This window comes from Rhinopithecus bieti, unplaced genomic scaffold (assembly GCF_001698545.2).
Source record: "Rhinopithecus bieti isolate Rb0 unplaced genomic scaffold, ASM169854v2 scaffold_24222, whole genome shotgun sequence".
Classification (NCBI taxonomy): Eukaryota; Metazoa; Chordata; class Mammalia; order Primates; family Cercopithecidae; genus Rhinopithecus; species Rhinopithecus bieti.
In genome coordinates this window covers 43,506-58,640 of record NW_016811010.1, presented here as the reverse complement: position 1 = coordinate 58,640, position 15,135 = coordinate 43,506, and the positions used below count along the sequence as shown (strand labels likewise).

The 15,135-nt window shown below is 38.5% G+C and overlaps 1 protein-coding gene across 1 annotated transcript in view; it reads left to right on the top strand.

The window, feature by feature from the left end:
- Positions 1-7,345: 7,345 nt before the first annotated feature.
- Positions 7,346-15,135, top strand: part of LOC108543005 (serine/threonine-protein kinase PAK 3-like) — a 43,851-nt gene continuing 36,061 nt past the window's right edge. Inside the window, exon 1 of the mRNA XM_017893317.1 lies at positions 7,346-7,468. Within this exon, the coding sequence (XP_017748806.1) occupies positions 7,346-7,468 (123 nt within the window). The remainder of the gene's footprint in view (positions 7,469-15,135) is intronic.

Here is a 15,135-nt window from a genome sequence, read left to right as displayed (position 1 = left end):
CTTGTGAAACTCAATTAAGAACCTAAAGGGGATACCTGAGCAGCAACATGTTATCAGTACAGACCCAGTGTCTGTCTTCTTCTCTTCCTCAATCCCAGATTTGCAGTGACATTACCAGCTCAGATTGAGGATTGTCTGTGGGCCCCACATAGAGCTAGGCCCAGAGATTCAAATGGGTGAAAGACACACCTATTGCCCTTTAAGGTACTTTCATTTGTGTGGGAAAGATCAAGTTGCCATGAAACAGTAGTATGAGGTAACAGTCTGGAAGCTTGGGCATGGAGGGATCTTTATCATGAAATCCAGTGGTCTGTAGGCTCCAAAGGCCTTGACGGTTCATAAGTAGTTGGGGACAGCAGTCAGAATTTAGAGAAGTCACTTTCCAAAGTAAACTTCCTCGTAGATAGCTTGCTTAGCACAGGGCTGTGCCATATTCTGTATAACAGAGTACTCTGTTACTGGGCCTAAAGTGGAGTAATACGAGTGATCTGCAGACCTTAGTGAGAATATTGTACTTATTAAGATCTAACCACCACCTCCTCCAAGAGACAGCTTAAGACAGGGGTTCCCAGTCTCTGGACTGCAGACCAGTACTGGTCTGCAGTCTATTAGGAACTGGGCAGCACAACAGGAGGTGAGAGGTGGGTGAGCAAGCATTACTGCCTGAGCTCCACCTCCTGTCAGATCAGCAGCAGCATTAGATTCTATTGAGCCCTATTGTGAACTGCATATGCAAGGTTGTGTGCTCCTTATGAGAATCTGATGCCTGATGATCTGAGGTGGAACCGTTTCATTCCAAAACCACCCCATTGCCCCATGTCCATGGAAAAATTGTCTTCCACAAAACTGGTACCTGGTGCCAAAAAAGGTTGAGGACTGCTGGCTTAAGAGAAACAGCTGGGCAATTTTACATTTGGAAATTTTTGGCTGTTACATCAAGATTCACCAAAGGTAATTTATATAATTTGCAGGACTGGCTGAATATTAGGAAGAGAAAAATGCACCTGCCTGAATGTTTTTGAATTCAGTGAGAAGCACTGAGAAAATCCATTCCCAAACTATCATGCATTCATATGATATTTTATACCTTTCAAAATGTTTAATAACGCATTCGTCCATTTCAATAGAGGTGTTAGGAGCACCAACTCTGGTGTCAGCCAGATTACCATTTGAATCCCAGTTTGGCCACTTCCTAGCTGTGTCACCTTGTTTGAGAAATTATCCCCATTGCTTCTTAGGCCTTTTGGCTAAGATCAAGTGAAGAGAAGTTACTTATCCCCCTTAAGCCTCAGTGTCCTTATGTGTAAAATGGGAGTGACACTAATATCATCTATCTCATGGAGTTGTTAAGAGGATGAAATGAGATAATATATGAAAGTGTTTAGCAAAATGTCTAGCTTATAGTAAATGTTTGACACAGTATAGAGCTTATTATCTTTACCATAGCCCTTTGGGGTAGACACCTTCAAAGGGACAGATCCTTGACATAGTAGAGAAACAGTGTGGTTCTTTGCAGCCAAAGATTGATTTTCACAGGACTTGTTGCCTGTTTTCCTTTAAGTCTTTATTTCTGCCTAGCCACAAGCTAGGTATCAGTGCTCATTCCCACTCAAGACGATGAGTGAAAAATAGGACTAGTCCACAGAGTTTCCTCAATTCCTGTTTCTCTTTAGGACATGTTTATCTTGCAGCAATGTGTCCTGTTCATTTACTTATCCCCTCTAGTCCTACTTCCCCCCCTTGAAATCAGCAAAGCCATCAGTGATGCCACCTTTATTTGCTGGAACATAGACTTGAGGGGATGGTGAGTAGAAGAGATTCCTAACGTAGGTGGAACCAGCAATTGGTTCTCTTACTATAGGCATTCTTCTGCCCTTGATTCTGATTGTTGAAATGTCTGTTTTGTGGGTGGAAGATCTGCTCATTTTCAGGCTTTGCTCCCAAACACCACAGTGGAAGCACAGTTTACTTATGACAAAGCCCTAAGAACATTCACATTCATGCAAAAGCTGTAAGTATTTAATATGAAACTTTCCGTGACTTAGGAAACAGAAATAAGAGCATGGGCATTGATGTTACATAGACATGGGATGGTATAATCTTACTATTACATTTACTAGTTCTGTGACCTTGTTCAAGTGACTTAATGAATGTGCTTCTTCATATGTGGAGTGGAAATACTGTAATAATAACACCTCAGAGGTTATGAAAGTTATGTGAACTTGTACCTAAGTAACTTTTAGCAGAGTGCCTGGGTCATGATAAGATTTCAGTGAATGATAGCGATTTTGTTTATGGCTTGTGAAATCTGTGACGATAAACTGTAAACATCTATTGGTAGAATGTCTTGAATTACTTCAAAGCAGTTCCCAAATGTGGATCATGTGATCCTCACAATCTACTGGTGAAGTGATCACCTTTTCTAGATGAAGAAATAGCTTCAGAGGGGTGAAGAGATGTACCTAATGTCATGCAGCTTGTGAGTGGCAGTGCTAGGCTGAGAAAGCACCAGTCCAGATGATTGAATATTTGCACCTTCACTTGGTAAAGCCTTTGGGGGCTACAGTTAGCAAATAAGAGCAATTTGAACTGAGCGTAATCCTTCTTGTGACAAAAATATCTAAATGTGAGCTACAGTTTATTTACAAACCGAACCATAGGTGTTTCTCTTTGTATCTTGTGCAATCCCCAGAATGTTGCAAGAGTGAAACAAATGTGACATCATAGCAGTACCTTTCCAAACACAGCTGAGTGATATATGGCCACAGTAGTACCATTCACCATCAAGAGGAAAATCTTTCTTGAGGCATAAATACTGTGTGGTTCTGCTCATGTTGCTTCAGTAACACCAAATGTTCAGAGTCTGGGAATTCTTAAAACATACAGAAACACTTCAACAGACCTGTGGCTCCACTCGGCCATTTCTCTTCTGACATGAGAATTACAAGACATCACGCTTAGTAAACGTTAGGGAGAGGATGGGAGGACAAAAGATAGCAGCACTTTTGGCCTCTCTCTAACATTTTCTCATAGCCAAACATTCATCTTGAAGCACTCTTCTCTTAGTTTCTATGACAACATATCAGTTCTCCCGCCTCTTTGACCATCTTTCTCAGGGATCATTAGTCGCTCTTCCTCTTCCAACCTCTAAATGTTGGTGTTCCACAGAGATCTGATCAAGTCATCTTTCTCATTCTGTGTTCTTCCTGAGCAATTGTGCATATTTCCATGCTGATGGCCTCCAAACAAATATCTTCATCCCACATGTCCAGCTCTCCATTGAACAGTTTCATAATGCCAAATGAATGTGTTAGAACCACTGCTACAATTGTATTTGTCTTACTGTTGCTATCTCTGTTATGAGGAATAGATATAGCTAGAGATACAGTTTTTCCACCACATGTGAATTGACGTTTCCTTCAATTATTTTATTACTTGCCATGTAGATTATGCTTTTCAAAGACAAGATGCTTAGATATGTGTCTTGCTTCCCACTAGATATTTCTAGTTAAGTTTTTACTGATATTTCTATTGTGTCACTGGCTTAATCCTCTCATCTTTGCATATTGCAGTCTTGGTAGAATTATTATGTTTGTTGGTAAAGTCTGGATAAAAATTTAGATGAATTTTCTAGAAAACTCATTATAAGGGCTTTTCTATTGGCCAAAAATATTATAATAATTCTTATTCTCTTTAGAGTACAATTATTACAGGTGGTCTAATGGTTGCTAATACAAGGGACTTCCAACATATTCATATTTTTTATCAGCACACTAACTTCATTAGTTGTTTTTCATCCCCATTGTAAGCTATTTGGTTATTTTCATTTCACAAATATGGAGACTGAGGCACGGTTCTGTTTGGAATCCCAAATGCAAACTAAAGCCTGCAAAAACCATTAGATCTCCCATACTCCTTTGGGCCTCTTGGCATAGAAATATATTTCTACCCTGATTTCCATTTGGGGTCCTGAGAACAGTTAATCCTATCAAGCCTAGCATCTCTACCATCTTTGGCCAATGTCCACTGTAGAGGCCTCTCTTGACATCTCTCTTCTCCTGTCTTCCTAGTCCCATGCTGCTTGTGTTTCCTGTCTCCTGACTGATTATCTTAGTGTTGTCACTTTTCAAAATGATTCCCATGTTCCTACCTGGAACATCTGACTCCATAGGAAAAACCTTTCTGAGTCTTCAACCCTAGACATCTGCTACATTGTCACCTGAGTAATAGTTCTGAAATTCAGAGTTAATCATGCTATCTCACTACTTGAAACCTCTTCATATACACAAGAGGAGTCCAAACCTTGTAGAAAGGCATATTAAACCCATCTTAATTTGTCTCTATCTCCTTAATACACATTGTTGCTTGTCCTGAAAAATGGTGTGGTTAATTGTTTTTCTTAATTCAACTCAACTGTACATCTGCTGTGAAGCCTCCTTCATCAGGCTCCTGGGAGTCTGTCTCTCTGTCCTTCTATAGCAACCTTTTCTCATCTTTGCACTGAGATGTCATGGCTGACATCCATTACATGTTAAATCTCCTCAAGGGCAGGGTCAACTTTGTTCATCTCTCACCCTAGAACATGGTGAACTCCTGCTTTCCTTTATAGCCTGTTCAAGTGCTATATCCTCTGAACCCTCCGGGCAGCATTAGCTACCCTTCTTCCACTGTCCTTTCAAAGCATCCAATGCCTACCTTAGGACATAATAGACACTATTTAAATGATGAATAAATGAATACATTTAAGAAGGTTTAATGATTTCTTCAGGATCACAGAAAAATCCAGAAGTAGAGCTAGAGTTAGTCATTCATTCCTTCTGTTAGAAACAATTCTTTTGGGTTTATAAAAGCCTACTAAATAAAATCAACCCTCCAAATTAAGTTTGCCTAACAACATGCAACTTAGTTCTTAAATGTAGCATGGAAGGTAAGTTTCTTTTCCTAGTGTTATGTGCCTAATAAATTTCCCCAAAGAGATCTGTCCTGCTTGTATATGGATACAGTTCTAAAAATGCTTTTAAGTCTTACACATATTATTTTCTTCCAGAGTTTTGAGATCTGTTCTTTTACTTGTACAGCACCAGTATTACTCAGTCCAGCAGAAACGGGCCCAAGGCTAAGAAATCTAATCTAGCATGCTTGAAGTATTCATTGGTTGAAATATACTGTTGAATAATAATACCTTACGCCAACCTAGTGCTTCCTACCTTTCAAATCCTATTTAATTCCTGCTCATCCTTCTATACCCTGCTCAAGTGCTATATCCTCTGACTCTGGGAATATTAGCTATCCTTCCTGCTCTGTCCTTCCAAAGCATCTTGTACCTACCTAGATTGTATCATACTGTATTCTTATTGTATATATGCATGTCTGCCTTCCTCACTAGACTAGAAGCTCTTTGAAGATCGAGATTTGTCTTTATTCTTCTCTCTTTGTATGTTTCCTGTACCTGACATAATACCTGGTACATATGAATGTTGGTGGTGGGAGGATGTAAGGCCAGGCACCTATGTTCCCTGGAATAATATCAAACACATTCCTTGTGTGTGGTAGTATGATTTCTCATATAGCAATAAGGTGAAGAGAGTCTTGACCTTTTCTGAAGTGCTATAGCTCCTCTTTTTAAAATTTTACTTCTCATTTTGCAATGCACATATCCTTGTTTTATAGTTCTATTTTTGTCTGTATATGACATACTTTTTTAAAATTATATTTTAAGTTCTAGGGTACATGTGTACAACGTGCAGGTTTACATATGTATACATGTGCCATGTTGGTGTGCTGCACCCATTAACTCATCATTTACATTAGGTATATCTCCTAATGCTATCCCTCCCCTCTCTCCCCACCCCATGACAGGCCCCGGTGTGTGATGTTCCCCACCCTGTGTCCAAGTGTTCTCATTGTTCAATTCCCACCTATGAGTGAGAACATGCAGTGTTTGGTTTTCTGTCCTTGTGATAGTTTGCTGAGAATGATGGTTTCCAGCTTCATCCATGTCCCTACAAAGGACATGAACTCATCCTTTTTTATGGCTGCATGGTATTCCATGGTGTATATGTTCCACATTTTCTTAATCCAGTCTGTCATTGATGGACATTTGGGTTGGTCCTAAGTCTTTGCTATTGTGAATAGTGCCACAGTAAACATACGTGTGCATGTATCTTTATAACAGCATGATTTATAATCCTTTGGGTATGTACCCAGTAATGGGATGACTAAGTCAAATGGTATTTCCAGTTCTAGATCCTTGAGGAATCGCCACACTGTATGACATACATNTCCCCCACCCTGTGTCCAAGTGTTCTCATTGTTCAATTCCCACCTATGAGTGAGAACATGCAGTGTTTGGTTTTCTGTCCTTGTGATAGTTTGCTGAGAATGATGGTTTCCAGCTTCATCCATGTCCCTACAAAGGACATGAACTCATCCTTTTTTATGGCTGCATGGTATTCCATGGTGTATATGTTCCACATTTTCTTAATCCAGTCTGTCATTGATGGACATTTGGGTTGGTCCTAAGTCTTTGCTATTGTGAATAGTGCCACAGTAAACATACGTGTGCATGTATCTTTATAACAGCATGATTTATAATCCTTTGGGTATGTACCCAGTAATGGGATGACTAAGTCAAATGGTATTTCCAGTTCTAGATCCTTGAGGAATCGCCACACTGTATGACATACATTTTATATATAATGTGTGGCCAGTAATGAAACCCACTGCTGGAGCCTATAACCTCACTCAGAGGTAGACACTTATTTATCTGCTTACACCCATCACTTAGTATGATGCCTAGCACATAGGCACTGGTAAATATTTGTGGTTCGAGTAAGTGGATTCATGCACAGATGGGTTACTTAAGGGGCCTCAATAATATATTCTCAGTTACTATCTGACACCTCAAAGAGTAGTACCTCTTTTTTGGGCTCAGGATTATTTGAAATGAAAGTCAACCAGAAATCAACAAGGATAAAGCATTAGTTGGTATATTTTCCTGTAAAAAGGAATGTTGGGCCGACATAAGATCTTTTCTTTTCCTCTCTTTATGCAGCTATGTGACCTATAGACCTTCATTATTAAGCTGTGCAGAAGAGTATAGGGCATGCTAGGTGATCTGCTAAAGGCCACAAAACCAGCTGGTGATTGACTGGCATAATTGGGAGTACTATGACACAGGGGATTTATCAGGCTCGATCTTGAAGAAAAAAGAACACTCTAAGACAAGCATCATTTGATACAGAGTTATGTACATTTATTATGAACACCCAAGTTTCCTCCCCTTTCTCTCTGCCCAGTGCTTTTGTCAGAATGTGCTCTAAGCTACACTGCAGTCTCCACAGGAATGACTCAAGAACTACTGACCGATTTACCCTCAGGCCTGCTGATTACAGCTCCTTCCACCAAGCCCTGCTTCCGTTTTATCTGCAGTTTTCCTCCCAAAATACCCTGTCTTCCTTCCTGTGTGGTAAGGGCTGGGCCCTGTGATCTCAGCTTGGGGGCTTTCCAGGTCCACAGAAAGACTTAGGCACATAGCAGTCTTTGCTTTGTATGTATATGAGCACTAGGGAAGTAAAGCTGATCTTGTGCTGGGGTAGACATCTACTCTAGCATGGACTAATGATAAGCCATATATTCTATAAGTGGACAGCAGCAGCTGCAACCAGGTAGTAAAGTAATAAACATTCAGCCACTTGCGAATTATGAGCTTGTATAAGCTGGGCATGGAAAGGCCATGGGAAAACCAGCATACTCAATTATGAGTTCGTCCTTCAGATCAGGCTTTTAATTTCTAAAGAGACTGCTTTGGGTATATTATGATATTTTAAAAAATACCCATGCCAGTTTTCCTTAATGCAAAACATTTGTCTGGTGGGCTCAAAGATGGGGGAATTCCTACAAGTAAGGCCCTTGTCAGCTAAATGATTATCCCCTACCATTGTGAAGGGGGATGGGCAGAAAGTAGCTTTTGTCATGTTCCATTCTTCCTTCACTATTTAAGAAAGGCTGTTTTTAATAGATGTTATTTCCTCTTCCTTAACCATAGCTCCCAAATGAGATGTTTAAATGCATGCTGAGCTCTTTTAAAATACGGGCATGTAAACATAGGGCAAGGGGCAAAAACTTGAGGAAGTGTTGCATTTTACACCAGTTCAAATTCTTTAACCTCCAATTCTGGCAAGAAGACACTTTTTTGGTGAACTGTGAGCTTTGCTAAAGTGATCTAAGTTCCTACTTTAGAAATAATACCAAATCTCCATTGCCCCAGGTAGCTCTTCTCTTCAGATATGAAATGGACACCTTCCCTGTAGAAAGCCGATTTGGGTACAGAGAAATTGGGAATAGCGCAAGGACCTAGGATGATGAGCCATGATGCACAGGTTGAAAAGCAACATTCAGCCACCTCTGTGGTATGCAGAAATCTCTAGGAAATTCAGAAATTGAATTTCCAAGCTTAAATTTGAGGACATTTGTTGATATTTCACTGAGATGGAACAATAAAGGGGATAATTATTATCCATGGATAGTAACAGAGAGCAGCGAGACCTCCAGAGACTCAAGACATTGGTTTGCCATATCCTGCTTGCTTGGGATGTTGGTCTATCTAATTTGTTCCATCTAAATGCTTCCAAGGATGTTATGTTCTCTAAGAACTAGGAAATGTTTTCTTGCTAGGTTTTGCTTCCCTTTTCTTTTTCTACCAATTTCTCTGAGGCATCTTTTAGGGTAATTACTTTTGTTTTTTTGTACTTAAAATATTTCTACCTCTATTCTTTATGGATCTTATTTTCTCTTCTTAGAAGCACCAATATTGGAAACAAAAAGCTGAAACCTGTAATAATGCATTGGTTTGCAAATATAAGTACATGTAAGATAATCATTAGCATCTTCTGGGCATTAGCTCATGCAGCACACACAATGAATAACAAAGTATGGTGCTGCATATGTTTAGAGTCTTAAGAAGTCATTTGAAAAAGAACTGTATTTAAAAAAAGAAAAAGAATGATTTGTTCCTTATATGCAGTATATGGAGTGTGGATGCTGGATTATACCTATTGACTTCCTATTTGCAACTTGACGTTGAAATTTGCAACTATAATATACTGGCTTCTTGGACTCAATTAATGTCAAGTTCCTGCTGAAAACAATGGAAGTCACTCATGAAAATGTTAGCAGACAACAATACTACAGCAGAACTGACCTCGTTTGCTTGTTTGTATGAGAGAGAACATGAATGTATGCTGTGTGAGTGTGCTTGTATGTATGTCAGCAGTGAGCTATCTCTTACATGATCTAAGATTGAAACTAGGCGGCTGTAAAAAGAGCTAGTGCCTCTCTTGCTTGTCCGGCTGCTTTTGCAGATCTCCTGCCTAGCAAGTAGCTCAGCTCCTTCTGATCAAATGATCTTAGAACTGGCTTCCCTCTATTACACACTGTAATGATATCTCCCTAGTGAGGCTCTCTGAAACAGATACCCCTGTCTCTGATAGAGGAGTTCCCTTGGTGAGTGCTCCAGAAGAGGCAAGCTCCAAAACAAGGCCATCTAAGAACTGGTACAACTAGCCAACGAAACCTGTTGGAGTTTTGTCAGTAAATCACCTAGCCTTGTGTCTTTAAATGGGAAAAGCCATTTGAAATAGTAAGTACCAGCATGAAGTGGGTTGAAATGAAAAGGGTAGACCTATTGTATGAATCTTTTAGGAGGATAAAAATGTATATATGAAGAGTCTGTGTGTGTTTGTGGGTTTACTTGGATATGCATTGTATTGGTGTACTGGAAAGGGAATTAATGAGTTTAGGAGCTGAGGGATTGGATACTCTTCTCAGTTTTTTCATTTCTGACCTTGGGCAAAATAAACTCAATGCTTATAAATTCCTCATGTAAGAAATGGAGATGGTACTTTCTTCTTCACAATGTTGATGTCAGGCTCAAAGAAGAGCAAGACATGGAAGCCCTTTGGACATTACAAACTCATATGTTTTTAAAATGAGGTGTTGGTAATCAGATGGTAGCTGGCTTTGAAATGATGCCCAACTACTTGGCAGTTAGACTAGTGCTGATATTTCCAAATATGCTTTCTTGTCTCTGACCTGCTACAATTAGGTCTATAGGCTTATGCAACATTATGAAAAGCTTACGCAGAGCTGTAACAAATACATAGAATGTATAGAGTTCCATTTCATTACTTCACACATGTCTTTAATGCCTATTGGGAACAAGAGACCGTACTAGTAGTATGAAAGTATATAATTATGACTGAGGGGCTCTTACCCTCAAGGAACTTATGATCTAATGAAGGGAGTGACTTGGATAATGACTGTGCAATTTGAGACAAGATGATAAAAATGGCAATTTGGGCCCATCTAGCTGGCTATAGTTTGTGGTTGGGCTGCCCTTTTTCCACCTAGTTTGGGAATGGTAGTGTGGGTTCTCAGCTGCTGGGAGACCCAGATCTGGTTCATTCTTCTCCCTATAAAATGCCCACTTTGGCGTCTTAGCATTTTATGGGCATTAATGTGTGAAAAGTCACTAGAAATCTTCCGATGCTAGTTGCTGTAGAGATGCAAGGCAACGTATAATATTTCTTTCAAATCCTAAGACATTGTCTCCTTTGTGGAAGGCTAGATGATTTTTTCTTTTTTTGGCAGGTAAATGTTCACTACATCTTCTTACATTATCAGTCACAAGTGAGCTGTTTGGTTCTTTTGTAAATAATGCATCCAAGATAAAGTGGATTTAGTATCAGCATAGGCTAGTTAGCAAAGCATGGTTTGTTTCTCAGTCAAGTCTATGCCTGAAAGCTCAGCTAGCCATCTCAAAAATGTATGCCTTTGGTTAAAAGAGAGCCCAAGAAAGAGCCAGCAGTTGTAACTCTTGGATTTTTTTGCCCACCACCAAAGTACAATTCAGTGTACACATCATTCTGATAGTAAATGCAGCAACCTCATCATCAATACAAAGAACAAGCCTGTGTTGATATCATTGTTTAAGGAGTCATTAGCTAACTTTGTGTCTATGTTTACTTAATAACTTGAAGTCTGAATACTATTATGAAAAAATCAATTCTTTTTTATCTATAGAGATAATTCTTGTTATAAAGAATTCCTTAATTCCAGAGATTGGAAATATTCTTACATTTTAATGTAGTGAAGGTTCTTTGACCAATTCAAAGGTTCTTGACCTTTGAAATCCTAAAATCCATCCTCTTTTAGATGTGCTGCTGTCAGTTCATTATTATAGGGTTGTCAGCTCATCAAGTCAAGGTTACTTGTAACCCCTCATATATATATATATATATCAGAAATATTAGGAAATTCACCTTGGAAATTTCCCTTAATGAACAGCTCAGTCCTATGTTTGATCCTCTCATTTGCTATGAAAAGGGTGTTAAACAAACTTGGTGTGTGCTCAGATTTGTGATAATAGCCTTGTGTGCCTGGTGGTTTTGGATATTTACTTTTGGGTTCATTAGATCATGACTGTACATATGCTAACCTGGGGTTTTGTTTTTAAAAGAAGGGCAGTGTTAATTTAGTTTTCATTGGGAAAATATGAAAATACATAGTTATGTCTATTTTGAAAGCAGACAAAATAATACAGACATATAGTTGTTTCTTTTTCTCCAATGGTATGATATCTGATAAAAAATATTTATTTCAATTGCTCATGGCTTAATAGATGGTCCTCAAACTGTAGAACTAGTATTTCTGGATTCTCATCCTTCACACATTTGGGTAGAGTGCTTGTAGCAAATAGACACAATTGGCATTTTTGGTTGTATTCAAACTAACACATAGGTCATAGTGTGAATTTTGGTCACATTAGCTAGAGTATAGTTGATGAACTATTTTTCCCCTTGACTTCTGGATCTACACAAGTTGGTGGTGGCTTTCTTTTTTAACCTACCCAGCATTCCCTGAGTGTCCAGTTGTGGCACTTCACTTGTTAAGAGAATGCATTTTGGAGGAATGAGAGACTAATGACAATTGTTTCTAATTTATAATCATTTAATCTATAGTTACCATGCATCTTGGTAATAGTTTTTTTCTCTAAAATGCTTTGCAGTAAAGCTCTGTGTCAAGGCAAGTTAATGAAGGTCCCTCTGTATGTGTTCATGTGTGCTCCTGTGTGTACATGCCTTCAAACTTGTGTGGGGAGTGGGGAGAAAGGGAGAGAGAAAGATACAGGGAAAGAGAGAAGTAATCTCATTTAGTACTCTGAAGAAAAGGGGTATTTAGACTCCTTGCCTATCGTGAAACAAGAGGCTTATGTCTTATTGCTGATGAATTGCAAGTGTAATTACAGAGCATTGCTAAACCACATTAAGTCCCAAGGGCCGAATCAAAAATATACACCATCTACAAAAGCCATTTAAATTATCTCTGAAAAACCTAGTAGTCAAGTATGAAATCAGTCTGTGAGCAGATATAAACCGTTGCTGGTTATCCATTAAAATTAGCTCCACAATGCTAAGGGCCAACCTCTAAAAGTAAAATAAATGGCCCGTGGCTGTATCTAATGTGCTACTCACAAGTTTCTGTACTGTTATAGAAATGAACAACAACAGTTGAACTTTAAAAATAAACAGTTTTTTGATTGGGTTCCTAGAGAATAATGGTGCTTTTGTACAATTTCTTGAAATAGAGCCTACAGCCGCCCAAAATAAAATAGTCTCTTTCAAGATCTTGGAAATAATGACATCATAGGCAGATTGAACCAGCAATCCATTAACAGTATCCTTTATAGAAAGCTGTCTCAGGGGAACACATGGCTAAGTAGACTGGCATTGTTTATAAACATAACATAATAAAATCACTTTTTAAATATGTTTGTGGAATAGTAGGAGATACCTCCCACTTGGGAAACAAATACTTTAACCTCAAGGATTCCTTGCAGGTCCCTACCCTTTCTCCATTGGTCTTCTAAAAGTGTGCTTAGAGGCCCTTGATTTGAAGGTGAGTTAAAATACCAAGGACCTCCTGTACTATTCTTTCAACACCAAATCAGAATGATCTGGAATCATTAGCAGAGGAAGATTGGTTGTGCCTTGTAACGGGTAGTAAAGAACCAAAGTAATATCAAGATAATTAAAACAAAACCATATCTGAACTGTCTAGGAAAACGGTTTGGTTCATGCTTTATTAATTTCCTAGTATGGAACTGGACATAGGTTCTTCAGTTTCATTTCTGTCTTTGTAAAAGGTGTATTCCAACTCCTCTTATGATACCTTGATGAGTTGAATGACATTGAAACACTTTCAGTTTCGTGAGCAATAGGCATGTATGTCACATAGGCTGAGTCCTTTGCAGAATGTCTGTGATACTGACCATGGCAAATGTGTGTTATTGAAGTTTTGGTCGGGGATTTTTAGTGCAGTATAGAAGTAGTTTGAGTTTTAGATCCCAAGTATTCCTTTCTTCCCAACCTATATTATACGTGGTCAAATAAGGTCAGGGTAATCAGGCAGCCTGAAAAGAAGCAGGGCATCTACCTGCCTCTCTGGTCAGATGGAGTAATTAGGAACAAAAAAGGTTACTCTGTTGTTAGCCACCCCTATTTATCAAGAACAAAGGAGCATAGTATTTTAAATTCTGTAGTTGAGCGGAAACCCTGGCTGGCTCAGATTCTTGTCTTATCTTGCAAGATCAGCTTTGTATATCATTTTAAAGAGGTCATGTGGCATGTTTTCCTGACTTCTGTCATCTCAAGTTAAATATGTCATCAGAAAATATATATTATCCAGAAAATGGTGGCTGTCTCTCCCTGTGAGACACTCTGTTTAGAAATTTGTCTTCTAGGTATTTCTATTTTCAAATGTTCAGTTTCTCTGCAATAACTTTCAAATTTCATTATTTTTACCAAGCTAGATTTTGTATATCTGTATACATATTTATGTAATAATCCCTTCATATTTGTGCATAGTTTTTGAACTCAGAAAAGTTAAAGAGAAAACTAGTGCCTTGTTTCTGGTGGCAGATGTTCTCTGTGACTAAATTAAAACCATGAACCTGTCCAGTACAGAATAATGCCGCTGGTGAAGTCAGTCTTAAATTCACTTTAATTCTAGAGAAACTAGGAATTTAGAAGGACCAACAGTCAAAATGCAAAAGATAATGCAGACACATTAGCACTGGTCTCATATTCCAATTAAAATATTTACTCTAGTACCAATAGTATCTATGAATATGCTTTATCCTTTACATCCCAATTACTTTTTCATTGTACCTTGTTCTGTAGTTTGACCTAAATAGGAGTATGTGAGGTTTATGAAATTGTTGGTGATAGTGACAAACCATTTATTACTTAGTATTTTCACTATCATTATTACTGAAAAAATATAGAATTGGTCTTAATTCATTAAGATAATGCAAGACATGACACTTAGCAAAACCAAAGAGATCTTCCGTTCAAATCATGATCAAGCCAATTGTTAGTTGTCAATCACCTGTACAGATGGAGAAGCTATTAATTGATAGTAACCTATTCTTGAGTAGTTACAGACTGTATATATTTGAAAGAATTTAGAGCAAAATAAAAATTTTAAAATTCTCTACATAACATGATGTAAATTAGAGTGCATTACTGAGAGTAATAAACACATTGTAACCACTAAAGGGCCAGAAAGGATTGATAGATAATTTTTCAGCACAGCAGTTAATGAGTAGACCCCTGTCTTGTTTTTATTGTTCTTAGGTTTATTCATAGTAAATGTTGTTGAAACGAAGTGATATGCTAAGTCATATTTGGAGAGTTGTTATGTTCCTAAGTTAGTACCAGGTAATACTTGATAAACTTACAGAGATGTAGTTTTAAAGGGACTTGATTTTCCTTGAATTCAAACTGGGGGTTCATTTGGAAGGTACTATTAGTACCTGACTTATGCTGGGGTCAGGACCTTATGGAAGGACTTTAATTAGAGTAGGAAAATACCTGGAGACAGAAACATTTCCTTGGGGGAGTCCATGCTTTTCCGGTTTACCTTATCCTCCCGGGGGAATGAAAACCGAATATACTCAGACGTAGACACAAGATACTAAAGAACAATGAACTTGGCCAGGCGCAGTGGCTCACGCCTGTAATCCCAGCACTTTGGGAGGCTGAGGCAGGTGGATCACGAGGTCAGGAGATCAAG